At 35.0% G+C, this 21,667-nt stretch overlaps 1 protein-coding gene and 1 non-coding gene across 2 annotated transcripts in view; one reads left to right on the top strand and one right to left on the bottom strand.

The window, feature by feature from the left end:
• The first annotated feature begins 542 nt into the window (after positions 1–542).
• On the top strand, positions 543–645 carry LOC118845248. The gene has a single exon (XR_005010106.1). It is a non-coding gene; the product is annotated as a U6 spliceosomal RNA (small nuclear RNA).
• Positions 646–6,146: 5,501 nt separating this feature from the next.
• LOC118842519 (disintegrin and metalloproteinase domain-containing protein 32-like) overlaps positions 6,147–21,667 on the bottom strand; it is a 132,867-nt gene continuing 117,346 nt past the window's right edge. Inside the window, exons 18-19 of the mRNA XM_036749997.1 lie at positions 10,473–10,581; positions 6,147–6,313 (exon numbers count right to left, since the gene is read on the bottom strand). Of these exons, the coding sequence (XP_036605892.1) occupies positions 6,147–6,313; positions 10,473–10,581 (276 nt within the window). The remainder of the gene's footprint in view (positions 6,314–10,472; positions 10,582–21,667) is intronic.

Genomic DNA, 21,667 nt, shown 5'->3' on the forward strand with positions numbered 1-21,667 from the left:
TTAGTCTGACTTCTGATGCAGCGAATTGTAATTTCTTTTCTCCAGATCTTTGCTTTTGGCATCTTAGGTCGCTGTATGTTCACTGTAAAACAAAGTGTAATACTCAACATTAGTAGCAGATAGCTTTCTACTGTGATTTCTATGAAGTGCTAGATAAGTAATGTAACCAGCACAATTCAGTGTCATACTAGAGGTGATTCCTTATTACTTTGGAAATATCTAAAGCTGAATCAGTTTCCAAATTTAGACATTTGTGAATTTCAAATTCAGTTCAATGTATTTAATGACTATCATGCACTAGGCATTGGGACTAAAAAAGGAAAACAAGATAAAAATTCTTATCCTCGAGGAATTTATATTCTACTGGGATGGATAAAACCATATACAGAAAAGTATAATACAATGTAAAGCAAAGGACAAAGTATGCTAATTAAATTTGAGCAGGGAAAGAATATTCTTATCTAGTCAGGGTGGGGATGTCAGGGAATAATGGGATGTAATAATGCATTTTATAATTTTTTTAAAAATATGGTAAACTCTACTTGCTTCGACAGCACGCATACTAAAATTGGAACGATACAGAGAAGATTGGCAAGGCCTCTGCGCAAGGATGACACGCAAATTGGTGAATTGTTCCATATTTTTGGCAAGGGGATAAGAGAGAAGGGATGATATAAGGGAGGGCAGAGAAGGGGAGGATGTAATCAAAAGCAAACACTTTTGAAAAGGAGCAGGGTCAAGGGGACAAAATTAAATAAAGGAGGACAGCATAGGATGGAGGGAAATATAGTTAGTCTTTCACAACATGACTGTTATGAAAGTGTTTTACATAATGATACATGTGTGGCCTATGTTGAATTGCTTGCTTTCTCAAGGAGGGTGGGTGGGGAGGGAAGAAAGGAGAAAATTTGGAACTCAAAGTTCTAAAAACAAATGCTCAAAAAAAGATGTTTTTTACATGCAACTGGGAAACAAGATATACAAGCAATTTGGTATAGAAATCTATCTTGCCCTACAAGAAAGTAAGGAGATAAGGGGAGGGGAGTGGGGTGACAGAAGGGAGGGAAAAGTGAGGAAAGGGGCAATCAGAATATATGCCATCTTGGGGTGGGGGAAGGTAGAAACGGGGAGAAAATTTGTAACTCAAAATCTTGTGGAAATCAATGTTGAAATCTAAAAATATTAAATAAAGAAAAAAATAAGAAAAAAATATGGTAAACTAATGGCCAAAGGATGTGAATAAGCAATTTTCACAGGAAGAAATTAAAGCTGTCTATAGTAATATGAAAAAATGTTCTAAATCATTACTAACTAGAGAAATGCAAATCAAAACAACTTTGAAATACACATCACATCTATCAGATTGGCTAAGATGACAAAACAAGAAAATGATAAATTCTGGAGAAGATGTGGCATATGAATGTAATGGAATACTATTGTGCTATAAGAAATGATAAGCAAGTAGACTTCAGGAAAACCTGGAAAGACTTACATGAATTGATGCTGAATGAAGGGAGCAGAACCAAGAGAACACTGTACACAGTAACAGCCACAGTGTGTAAGGACTGATTTTGATAGACTTAGCTCTTCTCAGCCATGCAAGGACCTAAAACTTTTCTAAAGGACTCATGATGGAAAATGCCATCCACATCCAGAGAAAGAACTATGGAGTCGGAATATAGAGTGAAGCAGACTCTTTTCTCTTTTGTTTTGTTTTGTTTCTCATGGTTCTCCCATTCATTATAATTTGTCTATGCAACATGACTATTGTGAAAATGTGATTGATAGGAATGTATGTGTGGAGCCTATATCAGATTACATGCCACCTTGGGGAGAGAAGGGGGAGGGAGGGGTAGAAAATTTAAAACTTATGGAAGTGAATGTTGAAAACCGAAAATGAATAAATTAAATAATTTTTTAAAATATGGTAAACTTCATAGATGTGCTTACCTGCTACTGCTATATGAATATGTACTGAATTCTGATCCAGATCTACGTAAAAGTAAAAATACTGTTTTAAATTAGCAATTATGCCAAGGCTATATAATATCAAAGAATATTTCCTTTAGAAGATCAGTTTCTACAAGTATCTAATTCTACTTTTATTTAAAACACACTGCTGACAAACTCAACTTCTAATTTTCTCCCCCTATCAAGAAATATCAGAATTGGAGAAGTCAAGTCACTGTTTCTTCTCTGGCCACCTTCCTGAGTTTTTAGAAATGGTTGCACAGGGCTCACTAAAAAGTTAAGGCCATAAATGTTCCTAATGACATACTGGGAAGGGTACATGTCTATCATAAGATTATGTATATTTTTAGCACCTGAAGATTGAATGGTTCCTTTACCCCTCACAGATTCAGTGTATGGTTCAGTACCTCAACTAAACTGATTCCAAATACCTAAAAATTGTTTATGGTTTATTTTAATGAATTATCCCTCTTCAGTTGATAGATGACCTATATTCATTCTCATCATCTTTACTTGGCTATGATTCACAAAATCAGTGTTAGTGTTGTTTTCTTTTACATCATTGTGACAATTTTATGTATTATTCTATTATGTCTGTTTGCCTTACTCTATGTTAATTCATGCTAATGGTGAATGAAACTTGGTCCTTCTCAAGTTCCTCTGAATTCTTAATATTCATTCGCATTGTAAAATATTTTATTATATTCCTATATCCCAATTCATTTAGCCATTCCCCTTTCAAATATATTTTCCCATCATTCTTTACTACTATTTCATGGAAGTCACTAAGTTCAATTAGTGACATGGTTTATAAAATCTTGTCAAGTTCTTCATAGAATTTCTCTTTTTCTTGATCTTCTGCAAAATAGTGGCACATAAGCTACAATAATCATCTTTATTGTGGTCTTTTTGTTTATGCTTTTCAAGAGTAGTATGAATCAAGATGACCAAATGTACCATGAAATCAAGTTTCTTGTTTCCTTTGGGTACACAATGAAATCAACTCCATCAAACTTCTTCATTTGCCTGCACAAAAAGAACCCGTGATCCAATCCTTTTATTTCTAACTTTCTTGTTTCTTTTGGTTACATTTAGAGTGAGAATGTCAATATTGATATAATTTTGCTCCTCCATATTATGTCAATTCATTAACCATTCTAAAAGTATCTCATTTTTAAAGTACCAACTTCTTTAATACTTTGAGGTTTATGTTTTCATCATTGTGAGTACTTCCTACAAAAATGCAAATTATAAACTATCCATGTTGCCTTATTCTTGCAACTCTTGTCCATGTCTTCCCATGATTTCTGCACAGGTTGTCCACCCAAATTTCTGCAGGTTTCCCTCTAACTCTCCTGATATTTCTTGGATACTAATGGAGCACACAGGTTGTTCATCACTTATTCTTTACTCTTGCTACATGACTGATTTCTGCTTTCTTTTCCATCCATACTTCTCTCTGATTACATCCTTTATGCCACATCTTCAATGTTAATTCCTTGTTAGAAATTCTTCAGCCTTCTCATATCATGCACTTTTCTTTGGATGATATTTGGACATTAAAATATTTAACATGACTCACAACTACACATCATCAAAAGAATCCTGATATTGAAAAGATGGGCCTTTTTTCAGGGAGAATAGCTAACACTTATATAGTGCTTTTGAAATTTGTAAAGCGTTTTACATATATTATCTCATTTGATCCTCATGAGCTCATGAGATAAGTGCTATTATTATCCTCATTTTATAGATGAGGAAACTGAGGCTGAGAAAGGCTGTGATTTGACCAGGGTCATACAATTAGTAAGTGTCTGAGAAGAGATTTTAACCCAAGTTTCCCTTACTCCCAGTCTGCCATTCTACCTACTATGAAACACTGCTTTCTATTGCACCGTACAGTGTTCCAAAATTAATCCAGGCAACTTCCCTTTTCTTGTACAACTCAGGGCTTAAATTATCCCTCAAAAGTGTCTGTCCAAGATATAGGTACTATGGGTTGTCTACATAACAACGTATCATATTCTAGGTAATAGGCATTCTTCATTCACTTGGATTTTCCATTAGTTAGATAGTCTGAATTCTTTTGAACCATCAAAATTCTTTTAGGAAGTACTACAAAACTCTATCATTTGATGTAATCAGCACAATGTTATCTGCAACTAGGAGCATCTGAAAGCTCTCACCATTTATAAGGAATCCTTTAATTTGGACAATAGTGTATATTATGATAGCAAAGATATTTACTGAGTATATTTCTGTTTTGTGCCTTATTTAATATTGTGATTTTAATTTTAATCTAAGCTATCTCAATAATATCTTTCTTTTTTGTTGAGTTTTTTTTTTGATGGGAGAAGGCAGGGCAATTGGGTTAAGTGACTTGCCCAAGGTCACACAGCTAGTAAGTGTGTCAAGTGTCTGATGGCAGACTCAAGTCCTCCTGACTCCAGGGCCAATATTCTACTCACTGTACCACCTAGCTGCCCCTCAATAATATCCTTCAAGGAATACATTATGATTGTGTGATCTTCATGGAAGACACTTAATGGAAGATAGCCTTTAAGGTAGTATTTTGCTCTATGAAATAAAATGCCTTTTTATAGTCCACAAAAAACAGATACATTGAGATCTTATGATCTCTACAAATTTCAGTCAATTTTGTAACCACCAAAATGATATTCTGTAGAATGTAATTTTTAAAATCTTTACTGTTGACTTCTCATATCTAAATAGTTCAAAAATGAAAATATTCATAAATTTCACAGCTCAGGAAAAAATTCACAAAAATATTTTGTATACATAGGAATAATAATTAGTAGTTACTGATTACTTTTGGTATGTTTGAGATATACAAAGGAATAATGATTAGTAGTTACTGATTACTTTTGGTATGTTTGAGATTTTCCCAAGCCTTTATTATCCTCCCTTTTTCCCAGATACATTGAGAATCAATCTTTCAATAACTTCAAAACTGAGTTGTGATCCAGTTTGGACCTCCTCTGTGTATTCTTGACCCAGTCTATCTATCATTTACATCTTTCTTTAGTGCCATTTCCATTTCCTCATACAGCAAACTGTGAATAGTAATTTTAAGAGTCGGAATATGGTGGCTTCATTGAGAGGAGACTTTATTACGGAAATTCTTACAAACTTCCATTTTTCTTCCATGTATTGTCATCTTTCCAATTGATACTTTCCTATCTTTAGGATGATTTGGCTTAGTTAAATTGCTCAAAAAGTTTTCTACAAATAGGATTTTCTCTCCATTGCTATTGTTTTATGAGGTGATATTGCTCATACTCTACTCCATGTAATATTTTACAAGTGAGTTTATGTTTTAAATCTTGTTGCCTTTGACATACTTCTGACCTGACAAGGACATTCATTGATGGATAATGCAGCTTCTAGTCTCCCCTATTCTCTTCATTATGACAACAGATTTATGTCAGGTAAACTTCCCCAGAAAATGATGTGGTGAGATCTGGTTTTTTTTATATATTTTTCTCATTTTTCAGTATCAATACCTTATTTAACTGGATCAATTTGAAGTTGCCCCAACTGCACTCCACATATCTTCTCATTTTTATTTTCTTCTAGTTTGTACTGAATCTAAAATCTTCATTCTAATAAACCAATAATCTGACTTTATGCTGAATACTAATTCAGAAATGACTTCAACCTCAATAACTAGCCATTTTCTGCCCATTAAAATGTAATCTATTTTATTGTTTGTGAGGCTGACGTGCTCTCCTTCCTTCATGAGCACTTTTTTCTCTGGAGCTCATGAGAGGCTTCCACCATTAGACTTTCAGACACTCAAATTCTCTATTCTAAGTAGTTTTTTTAAATAGTATCTGGGATTTTCATACATTGTATTTTATACAATCTTTTTTTGGTTATAATAGCTGATGTTTTATACCAGCCCCAGTAGTTTAAAAACCATACGCTACAAGATATAACCAAGCTCTTTAACTAATCCAAGCAGACTTCCTTTGCAACATCACTCTATCCAGTGGGTTTCAAAGACATCTAAACTGATCAAGGACTTTTCCCACAGTCTCAAAGGTATAAATGAGTGATTAACTGACTGAGTGAAGGTGCTGTAGGTCTTGTTCACACCCAGTGAACAGCTGAGATGTGCTCACACCTGGTGCATAAAAATACACAAATTCAATTTACTCAGTAATTGGTGATTCCTCCCGGGATAAGCATCCTTTCAGAGATTTCCACTTGACAGTTATAATGGCTATAATGAAAAGAATAGGTAGAGAAATGTAGAAACTTATAAGCAGCCAGTTCTTCCTTGGAAGCTCTGCAACTCTGCCGCCTATGGAGGTAACATCTAAGAATAATTAAAAAAAAAAAAGAAATTCAGAGTAATGATAAACTAGGCTTACTACTTTTAACTATGAACGACATAAAAACCAGCTACAAGGAATAGTTTATTTTTTTCTAAACAAGGCTACAATAAACATAGACTTAAGCTTTTAAATCTAATTCAACAAGAAGTCAGTCAACAAACATTTATTCAGTGCTTATGATGTGCCAGACATTTTGCTAAGCCATCAAAATGCAAAGAAAGGACAAAGTCATCAAAGATAATGAATCAGTATCAATTCTTAGTATATGTGTGCTAAATGGCATAGCACCTAAATACTTAGAGGAAAAGCTAATCAGACTGCAGAAAGAAAGAGTAAAACTATAACAGTGGGGTACCCCAATGTACCCTTTCAGTAGTATAAAATTTGAAAAACAAGAAATTAAAGACCAGAATAGCATTTTAGAAAAGTTAGATAAGAAAAATATTTGGCAATTACTGAATGGGTATTGAAAAAAGGAATAAACATTTCTCAGCTGCGTATAGCACCTATACAAAAAGTTACTCTGTATTCAGACATAAAATCCACAGAAAAATATAAAAGTGAAACAGAAATATTAAAAAGCCTTTTTAAAGCACAATGCAAGTAAAATTATAATCGATAAAGAGCCTTTGAAGAAAGGGTCAAAATAATTGAAGACCAAATAATTTATTCTTAAAGAACTGATAGATCGAAGAACAAATCATAGCAATGGTAGAAAACTTCTTCAGAGAAAATGACAATGATGAGACAGTGTTTCAAAGCAGTCAGGAGAAATTTTACACATCTAAATGTTTCATGAACACAAGAGAGAAAAAAGTGATTAAAGAATTAAGAATGCAACTTAAAAAAATACAGCTAAACAAAAAAATTAAAATACCAAACACTAAATTAGAAATTTGTAAAATTAAAGAAAATGATAAAATAGAAAGGAAAAAAACTTTGGATTAAGTATAAAACTAAGAACTAGGTTTTTAAACTAATAAATTAGAGAACTAGCTCTGATTTTTTAAAAAGAGAAATGAAAATACAATAGTCATAAAAATGAAAAGTGAGAATTCAAAACTGAAGATGAAATAAAGGAACTTATCAAAAATTATATTGCTTAATTTAATGCCAATAAAACTGATAACAGATGAAATGTATAAATATTTGCAAAAATATAAAATATCCAGATTACAAAAAGAAATAGAATATTTAGATAACTCAGTATCATAGAAAACTGAACAAGATATGAATGAAATCCCAAAGGGAAAACAGGACCAGATGGTTTCACAAGTGAATTCTATTACACTAAAAAAATAATTGCAATTTACATAATCTATTTGTAAATAAAGGAAAAGAAGGAATCCTTCTAAACACTTTTGAGGACACAAATATGAGCCTAATACCTAACCCAGGGAGAGGCAAGGAAGAAAAAGAAAACTCGGGACTATTTCTGAACATCAACACAAAAATTTAACTAAAACATTAATAAAGCACTTAACATTTTAAACGGTTATATTCTATAACTAGGTTGGATTTATGCCAAGAATACAGAGTTTTATCCATTTATGAAAACTATAAGCATAACAGACCAGATTAATAACAAAAAATAACAAATAACTGCATCATAATTTCAATAAATGCTAAAAAATTTCTAACAAAATATAAAACTCTTTTCTGTTAAAAATACTAAAACACATAGAAATAAGTGGAACTTGCTTTAATATGGTACAGAATATATGCCTAAAATCCAAGAACCCTTGCTGAGGACTAACATACTTGACCTTCTGGCTAGGGGGACCAAGGTAGTATGTTATAAATGCAGTATCCCACAACTATTCCAGGGGACCAATGATGAACCTTGCTATATATCTCCTGACAAGTGTTGTATTCAAAGTATAGAATGAAGTATACAGGGTATACATTTTGAGATGCATTTAAGGTAAAAATCTGTTTTGACTTGATTAGGAGCATTTGTTACAAGAGATATCCTGGTATTCTGGAGATATAACCATTGGATCTGAGTGAAGCAAGAATGTAATTGGCGCAAATGTACCTTAGGGAAGTTCATTGATTGGATTCCTCCCAGGAAAGGTCCTCAGTCCTACTTTGTATTCACTATTATTAACAATAATAGTTTCTATTTAAATAGTGTTTTCAAGTTTGCAAAACACTTTATACATGTTCAGGAAGGGGGGAGAGGGGAATTGGGAGGTTTTAAGACTAATTTCTCCTAGCTCTATTCCTGATTCTGTTCTCCAGACACTGCCCTCCTACCCTGGAGATACCTCTTCCCCTGTGGCTGGCCTCCTGTTCCCATTGGCAGCCCCTCGTTCTCTCCTTTCCATCTGCATGCACCACTCTTCAGCTTCCTTTAATAAACTCTTCTCTTCCAGCAGAATACAAGCTCCTTGAGAGTTGGAACTGTCCATTTGTGTTCGTATCCCTAGTGCTTAGCACCAGGCCTGGCACACAGCAAGGGCCTCATGAATGCTCTGTTATGTCTAGCTAGCTAGTTACTTCAGCTGACTGTCTCAAAGACCACAATGCACCATAATAAACTAGACACAAAGATGAACCACAGTGATGCAGCTGCCCAATACCAATAAAAATTCTGCTGTAAAACACAAGTTCCCAGGAGAATGCTAGGTACTTCCATCACAGAAACTTCCCAATAAACAATGATTCCCCTTAATTTATCTATAACAAATACCACTTATGCATGGTTCTTTGGCACCAACTCACATTACACAAAAATATCAGTACCATTTCTTGTTCTACCTAACACGAGAAGGTGAAGATGGCAGCACAGCTTTTCCAGAAGAATTGGAATCATCACTATGGGAATGGAGGGTTCCTGCTATGCTACATGCAGCATCATCCCCTACAACTATGGAATTTTCGATACCAGCCCTTTTTCTGGCAATTGGAAGGGTTCCCCCACACTTAATGGTTGATGATGATATTGTTGGTGGCCAAAGCTCTATTATGGATACTCAGAAAAAAAGGAAGACCTAGGTCACATATGTCATTAGGTGGCTGAATCTAAGGGTAACTTGTTTTATCATTGCCTATGATAACAGCTCACATTGAAATGCACCATTTATTATTTCACAATGCTGCGAAGTGGTTGTTATTATACCCATTTTACAAATGAGGAAAAAGAGGCTCAGAAAGGGTCAGAACTTGACAAGTCCCACACAGCTAATAAGGAATTGAGGTGCGATTTATACCCAGGTTTTCCTAACTCCAAATACAGCATTATATCACTGAATATGAAACAAACCCTCTGAGTGACTCATTAAAATAACTGACCCAAAGGGCAATATGAAACTCAGAGAAGAGGAATGAATCACAGGTATGAATGGATATGTAGATGATAGATGAATGGATGGGTGAATACATGGGCAGATGGATGACTGAAAAAGCATTTAGCATTCATAATGGGACAAGCACTGTACAAAGACAAATACAACCAAGCAAAATAGTCTCTACTATCAAGGAGCTAGAAATTTGCGTGAAGAAAATACATAAAGGGAAGCCAGAAAGCAGCATTGGAGGAAGATGGAAAGAGAGCAGTAAGTGCATTATGGCATGGCTTGATAATGTCTGGAAGGTGATATGGCAGCCTGGTTCCAGGAAAAATAAGGTTTCCCCAATAAAAACCCAAGATATCAGGGGACAGAGTCCAAGGTCTGAAGGGAGGCAGATGAGAAAGATGGCCAAGATACATGTAGAATAATTTGAAATGTCCCAGAAGTTATTGGTGGCCTGGTTCCAGGCAGGATAAGGTGAAAGCTTATCTCTCAGAGTCTAGAGTTCCATGGAAATACCCAAACTCTGAGTTTCTAAGACCAGATACCCTACCCCTCTCTCATTTTTTTCTTGAACTGCTCTATTGCACACTGGCATTGCTAAACCCATCAATCATCAGCAATTCTATGCTGCTAAAGCCAAAGTTAAGTACACTGAAGTTGATCCCAGCCCCAAACAAGATTTACAGGTATCTTTCTCTAGAGTAATTGACTGTGTCTTCCCTTTCTTTAACTATATGAGAGGCTGAGTACCCTACATTCCTTTCCTGATGCTGATAAAGTTCACTTAATTCTATGCTATGCCTCTGCTCATTTGTTTATAGGCTGTATTATGGATACCAACCTGATGACAAGTCTGAATAACTGTAAGTGGCTCTAGTTTTCCTTCGGTAACAATCTGGAAATCGAAATTCTAATTGACATACGCATATTCCAGGATGATCAGTGCATGCCTAAGATAAAAAAACATTAAAAATGAAAATTTTCTTAAGCATAAATGCATGATTTGCATATTATTTGCATAAATGATTATTTGGATAACATTTCTGCATAATATTTTCTTTTATATATTTAATCAAAACAGTTTTAATGAACACAAAATTTGTATATAAATTTACATATAAACATTTATATATCTATATGCTTAGCTAAATTCATGTAGAAACAATCTGCTAGCAGCTACCGTGGCTGTGTAAAACCAATAACAACCAGCATACAGAAGGGCTGCTAACACAGGTTCTTTGATCTGCTTTACTAAGGAAAGTAATGTCAAAGGTTTAACAATCTCAATTTAATCACACATACAAATATATCTCACTTAATTCAAGAGGAAAAGCCAGCAACCTAAACTTCAAAGCAAATACAAACATACACAATACAAACAGACCAAATCACAATTCATAGTTACCAGGAAAGCATCAACATCTGGGTTTACAAGCCAGGGGCTCTTAAAATGTCTGCCCAGAGTCACATGCCACTCTTCCAGTGACTGAGAGCCCCAAGGGAGCACACCAACCTCTGAGTTTATATATCTTGTTCAGGGTCAAAGGGCGTCACAATGTGTGACTCAAACCCACGTGGCCTAAAAACATCCCAAATCTGGGGCGCAAACCCATGTGGCCTAAAAACGGTCCAAACCTGGGACTCAAACCCATGTGGCCTAAAATCCTCTAACATCACAAACATGTCACTCAAACCCATGCAAACCAGGCTTCCCACTGAGGCAAGGAGGTCACCAAAGATTCCTAATTTAATCAAAGAAACAAAGGCCAGACTCTTCAAAGGCACTTGATTAAATAAGTGCTAAGAGAGAAAACAGTAAAAAGAAAAAGTCCCACCTTAATTATCAATACAATTCATCATAGCAAAAAATTTTTAAAAAGCTAAAGAACTTCAAAAGAACTTCTTCAGGGTCAGTTAATGATTACCAATATTTCTCTAAACAGTCTAAATGGTGGCTATTTGACTAAATGGCTACTTAAATCCCAACAGCAGACCAACAAGTGCTAAGCACTGAACAAAGACAAAAAATAGTATCTGCCCTCAAGGAGATCACATTCTAAAGAGGGGGATAACATACAAACAGCTATATACATATGAGTTAAATATAGGGTAATTTGGAAGTAACTTCAGAGGGAAAGCATTAACATTAAGGGAGACTGGGAAAAACATCCTTTAAAAGATGAGATTTCAGCTGAGACTTGAAAAGATTCAGGGAAAACAAAAGTCAAAAGTGAGGAAGAAAAGCATTGAAGTCATGGAAGATAGCCATTGAAAATGCACAGATTTGGGAAATGGAGCATCTTTCGTGAGGAACAGCAAAGGGACCAGGGTCACTGGATTACAGAGTACATGGAGAGGAAAAGGGGAGTGTAAGCACAAATGGAAAGGTAGAGGACATGTTATGAAAGGTTTTGAATGTGAAACAGAGGATTTTATATTTGATCCTAGAGGTGATAGGGAGCCACTGGAATTTATTAAGTTGCGGCGGGGCAGGGGGAGCCAAGACGTGGTCAAAATTGTACTTTCGGAAGATCCCTATGAGAGTGGAGTGGAGGATGGACTGGAGTTGGGAGAGACTTGAAGCAGACAGACCAACAAAGAGGCTATTTCAATTGTCCAGGTTTGAGGTGATAAGGACCTTCACCAGGTTGGTGGCAGTGTCAGAGGAGACAAAGGGGCATATTCTAGAGGTGTTTCAAAGGTAAAATTGTCAAATTTGGCAAGAGAATGGAGATGGAGGTGTCAAAAGTTGAGGATGCTACCTAGATTGCAAGCCTGGGTGACTTGGAGAATGGTGGTACGTTCAATTCTTTTTTTTTATTTTTAGTTTACAACACACAGTTCTACATAATTTTGAGTTCCAGATTTTCTCCCCTCCCTCCCCCCTCCCTCCCCAAGATGGCATGGAATCTTATATAACTACCACATATAACTTCGCATTGAAATTAATTTATACACTAGTCAAGTTGTGGAGAAGAATTACGACCAATGGAATGAATCATGAGAAAGAAGAAACAGAACCAAAAAAAAACCCCAAAAACAAAAGAGAAGGAAAAAAGGGGGAAAAAAAAGGCGAGCATGAAGTGTGCCTCAATCTGCATTCAAACTTCATAGTTCTTTCTCTGGATGTAGATAGCATTCTCCATCGTGAGTCCTTTGGAGTTGTCTTTGTACCTTGTATTGCTGAGAAGAGTGAAGTCTGTCAGGGTTGGTCCTCACGGAACCCATATATCTGTGGTTGTGTATAATGTTCTCCTGGCTCTGCTCCACTCACTCAGCATTATGTCGTGTAGGTTTTTCCAGGTTGTTATGAAGTCTGTATCATCCCCATTTCTTATGGCACAATAGTATTCCATTACCTTCATATACCACAGCTTGTTCAGCCATTCCCCAATTGATGGGCACCCCTTTGATTTCCAATTCTTGGATACCACAAAAAGAGCCGCTATAAATATTTTTGTACATACGGGTCCTTTTCCCGCTTGTGTGATTTCTTTGGGATACAACCCTAGAAGTGGTATTGCTGGGTCAAAGGGTATGAACATTTTTATGGCCCTTTGGGCATAGTTCCAAATTACTCTCCAAAATGGCTGGATCATCTCACAACTCCACCAGCAGTTATGTTCAATTCTTAAGAGGAAAAATAATAAGAAGAGAAGATTTAGGGAGAAAGATAATAGGTTTAGCTTTGGACATGCTGAGCTTAAGATGACTATGAGACATTTAGTTTGAGGTATTCAAAAGACCTCTTCTTTTCTCCCTCCATACAAGAAGCAAGTAATATGAGAGCAACCAACATTTAATTTTAGAATTTTTTACTTTATCACTGTGTTTCTTCTTTGAATGATTTAACAGAACTTAAGTGTCTAGGTAAATTAGAAGCCACCTAAAAGGAAATGGAATAGACTATGCATTTGTAAGGTCTTAAGAGCACAAATTAGAAAAGTCTTGGGGTCTCAGGAGTTGCAAAGATCAGATTTGTTCCTATGAGGCAGAAGGTCTCTTAAGATAGTGGAGTCTTGTTGTTCAATAAAATACCAACTGAAGGTCAATCTTTATTTAAAAAAAAAACAACTTGTAACTATTTCTTTGACCTCTGAGGCTACTTTTCTGGGGAGAAGATGTTTTTTCCATTTTGATCAGAGAAAAATAAAACCATTATAATTAATTGGTATTGTATAAGAACATTCATGGTAATTTGAAAAGGAGAGATTCAGTGAAGAAAACTAGTTTTGTTGATAGGACTGGTATCAGATTGGGGAATAAAGAGGTAAGAGATTGAGAAAGTACTGAAAGAAAATGAAAATGATACCTATAGAATGATGCAATTATATCATCAGAAGATTAACTCCTCTTTTGATCTGAATGCTGTGAAATGATGAATTTAAGCTGTCACTTATTTTTTCATTATGGTTATAAAACTGAAGTATCTCCTTGGGTATATTTTGCTTTAAAATTGATGAGGAGGAAAATAAATACTGGTGTTTAAGAAAGTACAAAAGATCTTATAAATTCTCATTATCTATGAAATTCTTTGGGTATTTACCAGATCTTCAGTACTTTGAATCTTCAGCCATGACAAGGTCAAAAATCTTATCAGTTCTTTGAAAGGAGTTATAAGAATGTATGTGACTAATGAGAGCCTTATAAATTCTAAAATAGTAAATTGGTTTACTGAAGAACTGAGATTCCTTCCTCCAACACAAACACTCATAGCCAAACTGGGGGAGCAACTTGACTTACAAGTTCATTTTTAGTATACAAGTGATTTCTATGATGAATTGTCTAACTACTTATTATGAAAATTATGAAATTGTACTTGGAATATTTTTGCCTTAGGGGTTAATATGCAATACCTTAAGATACCTGGGGTAACAGAAGTCAGTGTTTTTTTGATTGTAAGTGAACTGTCATTCACTTTATATGAGATTTTCTTAATATTTACTGATTGATTAGTAAAATGATAAATGGATGCTTTGGAAAATATTTTGTATGTATTTCACACAAACACTAAAGATTTTTCTTTTTATTTTTATTTATTTATTTTTTTTGCTTTTTGGCAGGGCAGTTGGGGTTAAGTGACTTGCCCAAGGTCACACAGCCAGTACATGTGTCAAGTGTCTGAGGCCGGATTTGAACTCAGGTCCTCCTGACTCCAGGGCCGGTGCTCTACTGACTGCGCCACCTAGCTGCCCCAACACTAAAGATTTTTAATGTATATTTATTATTAATTTTTATTATTGCAACATGAAAGACCTTGTTATAATCTGTAAGCAGTGGAACTTTCTATGTGAAGTGGAACTGTAATTTTATTTGCTCTAAGTTTTGAATTCAGGCATAACTGATTGTTAAACAAGTTTAGCATTCAGGGGAAATGCCAAGAGCAACTCAAAGGCAGTGACTTTTTGGAAAAAAAAACTATCAATAGACGTAAATTACAGGGAAAAATTGAGAAGGATTTATGAAGGCAATGGCAGGATCCTCTTGATTCGGTTTCCCCATTGAGCTATTTCCTTTATAAATAATATTTCCCACCTGGCTGAGTCTGAGCCTAGCTATAATAGTCTCTGAATAATGTGGAATTCTATTATGTGGTTGGCTCTTCTAAAAGATATCTGACTTTTATCTAAAATTAAACAGAGTTAAGATAATTTTGACCTGTCATACCTATATTAGTTTAATCTGTGACTTTAGGCTTAGGCCTGAGGGATTAGTAAACTTCACCTTGGGAAAAGCAACAAGATTAAAATGTTTCCATTTGAGAACTAAGAAGTATGTGATTGGCTTTCAAATATTTTCCATTGGGTAAACAAATGTTCTTGGACCTGCAATAGCTATAAATGTACTAATAGCATTACAACAGGGGCAACTAGATGGCACAGTGAATAGAGCACCGGCCCTGGAGTCAGGAGGACCTGAGTTTAAATGCGGCCTCAAACACTTGACATTTACTAGCTGTGTGACCTTGGGCAAGTCACTTAACCCCAATTGCCTTGCTTTCCCCCCTCAAAAAAAAAGATAAATAAGATAGCATTACAAATTCTGTTGTTGTGCCTGTGGAAAACAATGGAAAAGGTCAAGTAAAGATGATGGTCCTAAATGATGTATTTTAAATTATATCCTAGGGACAATAGGGAATGACGGAACTTCTTTAAAATTCATTTAAATATCCGCAGATTCCTATTCATACGTATGCCTATATACACAGGCTTTGGATGTGTTTTAGTAATTGTTGCTAATGTTTCACATTGGATGGAGGCTTTTACATGTAGAATTATTTTAATTAGTGGTCAAGAAGTTTTTAAATCATGATTTTTTTTTCCTGTTAAAGGTCTCTCTATGAGAATATCAGTAGAAGAAATTATTTTACAAAGTTGGGTCCTTAAGGATGCATTTTAAAGATTCTTCTTTTAATTTACAGGTAGCATTATCCATAGCACAAACAGGTAAAGACAGAAAGAACAAATGGTATGTGAAGTTTGGGGACTCTCCAAAATTTTGGATGAGTTACAGTAGCTTAATTTGAAGTTCTTCCTATGGCTCTGATGTTTATAAGGTTAATTCTATAAGGGTTGCACTGCCTTTCACCACACGAGCAATTTACTGGAAAACCAGTGTGATTAAGTTCTGTAAGGTCTCTCTAAATCATACTAAATCTTTTTTTTAATTTTTTTTATTTTTGGTTTACAACACCTGGTTCTACATAATTTTGAGTTCCAGATTTTCTTGCTTCCCTTCCCCCCTCCCTCCCCAAGACAGCATGGAATCCCATATAACTTCCACGTATAACTTCGCATTGAATTAATTTGCACACTAGTCAAGTTATGGAGAAGAATTGTGATCAATGAAATGAATCATGAGAAATAAGGAACAGGACCAAAAAAAACCCAACCCAAAAACAAAAACAAAAGAGAGAAAAAGAAAAAAAAGGGGGGGGAGGGAAGGCTAGCATGAAGTGTACCTCACTCTGCATTCATATTTCATAGTTCTTTCTCTGGATGTAGATAGCATTCTCTATAGTGAGTCGTTTGGAGTTGTCTTTGTACCTTGTGTTGCTGAGAAGAACAAAGTCTGTCAGGGTTGGTCCTCACAGAATTCATATATCTGTGGTTGTGTATAATGTTCTCCTGGCTCTGCTCCGCTCACTCAGCATTATGTCATGTAGGTTTTTCCAGGTTGTTATGAAGTCTGTATCATCCCCATTTCTTATAGCACAATAGTATTCCATTACCTTCATATACCACAGCTTGTTCAGCCATTCCCCAATTGATGGGAATCCCTTTGAATTCCAATTCTTAGCTACCACAAAAAGAGCTGCTATGAATATTTTTGTACATATGGGTCCTTTTCCCGCTTGTGTGATTTCTTTGGGATACAACCCTAGAAGTGGTATTGCTGGGTCAAAGGGTATGAACATTTTTATAGCCCTTTGGGCATAGTTCCAAATTGCTCTCCAAAATGGCTGGATCAGTTCACAGCTCCACCAGCAATGTAACAATGTTCCAATTTTCCCACATCCTCTCCAGCAGTTATCATTTTCCTGTTTTGTTATTTTGGACAATCTGACAGGAGAGATATGGTATCTAAGAGTTGTTTTGATTTGCATTTCTCTAATCAGTAGTGATTTAGAGCATTTTTTCCTATGTCTATAGATATCTTTAATTTCTTCCTCTGAAAACTGCCTGTTCATATCCTTTGACCATCTCTCAATTGGGGAATGACTTATATTCCTATATATTTGGCTGAGTTCCTTGTATATTTTAGAGATGAGGCCTTTATCAGAGACACTAGTTGTAAAGATTTTCTCCCAATTTTCTGTTTCCCTCCTAATTTTTGTTGCATTGGTTTTTTTTTGTACAAAAACATTTCAATTTAACATAATCAAAATTATCTATTTTGCATTTTGTAATGCTCTCTATCTCTTGTTGGGTCATGAATTCTTTTCTTTTCCATAAATCTGATAAGTAAACTATTCCTTGCTCTCCCAAATTACTTATAGCATCAGCCTGTACTCCTAAATCATGAACCCATTTTGACTTTATTTTGGTATATGGTGTAAGATATTGATCTATGCCCAGTTTCTGCCCTACCATTTTCCAATTTTCCCAACAGTTTTTGTGAAATACTGAATTATTAGCCCAGAAGCTGGCCTCTTTGGGTTTGTCAAAGAATAGACTGCTGTAGTTGTTGACTTCTCCATCTTGTGTTCCTATCCTGTTCCACTGATCCACAACTCTGTTTCTTAGTCAGTACCAGGTACTTTTGATGACTGCTGCTCTATAATACAGTTTAATATCTGGTATGGCTAGGCCACCTTCTCTAGCATTTCTTTTCATTAACACCCTAGATATTATAGACCTCTTGTTCTTCCAGATGAGTTTTGTTATTATTTTATCTAGCTCTGTAAAATAATTTTTTGGTAGTTCAATTGGTATGGCACTGAATAGATAGATTAATTTAGGTAAAATTGTCATTTTTATATCCTACAACTTTGCTAAAGTTGTTCATTATTTCAAGTAGTTTTTTACTTGATTCTCTAGGATTCTCTAAGTAAATTATCAAATCATCTGCAAAAAGTGATAATTTAGATTCTTCTTTGCCTATTCTAATTCCTTCAATTTCTTTTTCTTCTCTTATTGCTACAGTTAATGTGTCTAGTACCAAATTGAATAGTAGGGTTGATGATGGACATCCTTGTTTCACCCCTGATCTTATTGGGAATGCATCTAGCTTATCCCCATTAGAAATAATGCTTGTTGATGGTTTTAGGTAGATGCTATTTATAATTTTAAGGAAGGCTCCATTTATTCCTATGCTTTCTAGTGTCTTCAATTGGAATGGGAGTTGTATTTTGTCAAAGGCTTTTCCCGCATCTATTGAGATGATCATATGGTTTCTTCTAGTTTTGTTGTTGATATGGTCAATTATGCTAGTAGTTTTCCTAATATTGAACCAGCCTTGCATTGCTGGAATAAATCCTACCTGGTCATAGTATATTATTCTCGTGAAAAGTTGCTGCAATCTTTTTGCTACTATTTTATTTAAAATTTTTGCATCAATATTCATTAGGGAAATTGGTCTATAATTTTCTTCGTTTTGACTCTACCTGGTTTGGGTATTAGTACCATATTTGTGTCATAAAAAGAATTTGGTAGGACTCTTTCTTCACCTATTTTCCCAAATAGTCTACAAAGTATAGGAATTAGTTGTTCTTTAGATGTTTGATAGAATTCACATGTAAAACCATCTGTCCCTGGAGATTTTTTCCTAGGGAGTTCATTGATGACTTGCTCAATTTTATTTTCTGAGATGGGGTTATTTAGAAATTTTACTTCCTTTTCTGTTAACCTGGGCAATTTATGTTTTTGTAGATATTCATCCATATCTCTAAGGTTGTCAAATTTATGGGCATACAATTGGGCAAAATAATTCCTATTGTTTTGATTTCCTCTTCTTTAGAGGAGAATTCAACCTTTTCATTTTTGATACTGGTAATTTGATTTTCTTCTTTCTTTTTTTTAATCAAATTGACCAAAGGTTTATCAATTTTATTGGTTTTTTCATAAAACCAGCTCTTTGTTTTATTAATTCAATAGTTTTCTTGGTTTCAATTTTATTAATCTCTCCTTTGATTTTCAGTATTTCTAATTTGGTATTTAATTGGGGATTTTCAATTTGCTCTTTTTCTAGCTTTTTCAGCTGTATGCCCAGATCATTGATCTCCTTTTTCCCTATTTTATTCATGTAAGCATTTAGAGATATAAAACTTCCCCTAAGAACTGCTTTTGCTGCATCCCATAAGTTTTGGTATGTTGTTTCATTATTATCATTCTCTTGAATGAAGTTATTAATTGTTTCCCTGATTTGTTCTTTGGCCCATTCATTCTTTAGAATTAGATTATTTAGTTTCCAATTAATTTTTAGCTTATTTTTCCATGGTAATTTGTTACAAATAATTTTTATTGCATTGTGATCTGAAAAGTATGCTTTGACTACTTCTGCCTTTCTGCACTGGATTGTGAGGTTTTTATGCCCTAGTACATGGTCAATTTTTGAGTATGTGCCATGTACCGCTGAGAAGAAAGTATATTCCTTTTTATCGCCATTCAGTTTTCTCCAGAGGTCTATCATATCCGCCTTTATTAAAATTCTGTTTACCTCCTTAACTTCTTTCTTATTTATTTTGAGGTTAGATTTATCAAGTTAAGAAGGGAGGAGGTTGAGGTCTCCCAATATAGTTTTGCTCTCTATTTCTTCCTGTAACTCCCTTAACATCTCCTCTAAGAATTTGCATGCCATACCACTTGGTGCATATATGTTAAACAATGATATTGCTTCATCGTTTATGGTGCCTTTTAGCAGGATGTAATGTCCTTCCTTATCTCTTTTAATTAAATCTATCTTTACTTTTGCTTTGTCTGAGATTAGGATTGCTACTTTAGCTGAAGCACAATATATTTTACTCCAGCCTTTTACCTTTACCCTATGTGTATCCCCCTGTTTCAAATGTGTTTCTTGTAAACAGCATATTGTAGGATTATGGTTTTTAATCCATTCTGCTATCTGCTTCTGTTTTATGGGAGAGTTCATTCCATTCACGTTCACAGTTTTGATTTCTATCTGTGTCTTTTTCTCCATCCTATTTCCCCCATTTATGCTTTTATTTCTCCCTTTCCCCCTCCCCTCCTCAACAAAGTTTTGCTTTTGACCACCGCCTTCCTCAGTTTACCCTCCCTCTTTATTCCCCTCCCTTATCTTACCATTTCCCAATTGCTACTTCTCCCCTCCCTTCTGACCACCCCGCTCCCTTTTATCCCCCTTTCCCCTCCTACTTCCTGTAGGACAAGTTAGATTCCTATACTTATCAGGGTATGTTATTCCCTTCTTGAACCAGATCAGATGACAGTAAAGCTCAAATATTGCTCTTCTCCCTCCCTTCTTTCCCTCTACTATAATATGTTTTTGTGCCTTTTCATTTGGTGTAACTTACCCTTTTCTACTACCTCCTTACCTCTTCTCTCATAGCCCTCCCTTTACATCTCTTAATTATGTTTTTTATCCTTATATCACTTATTTTATACAGGCACAAACAATCTATGTGTATCCCTTTCAATTGTCATAATAGTTGTACTATTCTCAAGACTGACGTATATATGTATATATATAAAATATACATAAGATGATATAAGCCTATATAAAGATGCAAATAATTTGCCCTTATTGATTAATAAGGTTTGTGGGGGTTTTCCCCCTGTTTACCTTTTTATGTCTGTCTTGAGTTTTGTATTTGGAGATCAAATTTTCCATTGAGTTCTGGTCTTTTCATCATGAAGGCCTAGAATTCCCTTATTTTGTTGAATGTCCATCTCCTTGCCTGAAAAATTATGCTTAGTTTTGCTGGGTAGTTGATCCTTGGTTGTAGTCCAAGTTCCTTTGCCCTTCGGAATATCATATTCCAATTTCTCCTGTCTTTTAATGTGGAAACTGAGAGATCCTGAATGATCCTGACTGTAGTTACACGATATTTGAATTGGTTCTTTTTGGCTGCTTGTAGTATTTTCTCCTTGACTTTGTAGTTCTGAAATTTGGCTATAATATTTCTTGGTGTTTTCAGTTTGGGATCTCTTTCAGGGGGTGATGGGTGAATTCTTTCAATGACTATTTTGCCCTCTGGTTCTAGGACCTCTGGACAGTTGTCTTTGATAATTTCTTTGAAGATACTGTCAAGGTTCTTTATTTCATTGTGGATTTCCAGTAGACCAATAACGCTTAAATTGTCTCTCCTGAATCTATTTTCCTGGTTAGTTGTTTTCCCAATCAGATATTTCACATTTTTTTCTATTTTTTCATTCTTTACATTTTGTTTTACTACTTCTTGATGCCTCATAGATTCATTAGCTTCCACTTGCTCAACTCTAATTTTTAATGAGTTAGTGTCTTCATTTTGCTTTTGAGTCTCCTTTTCCAATTGGTTGATTTTACCTCTCAGAGTGTCATTTTTCTCTATTTAGATTCTGAATCTCTGTAGCCATTTCA

This window comes from Trichosurus vulpecula, chromosome 3 (assembly GCF_011100635.1).
Source record: "Trichosurus vulpecula isolate mTriVul1 chromosome 3, mTriVul1.pri, whole genome shotgun sequence".
Classification (NCBI taxonomy): domain Eukaryota; kingdom Metazoa; phylum Chordata; class Mammalia; order Diprotodontia; family Phalangeridae; genus Trichosurus; species Trichosurus vulpecula.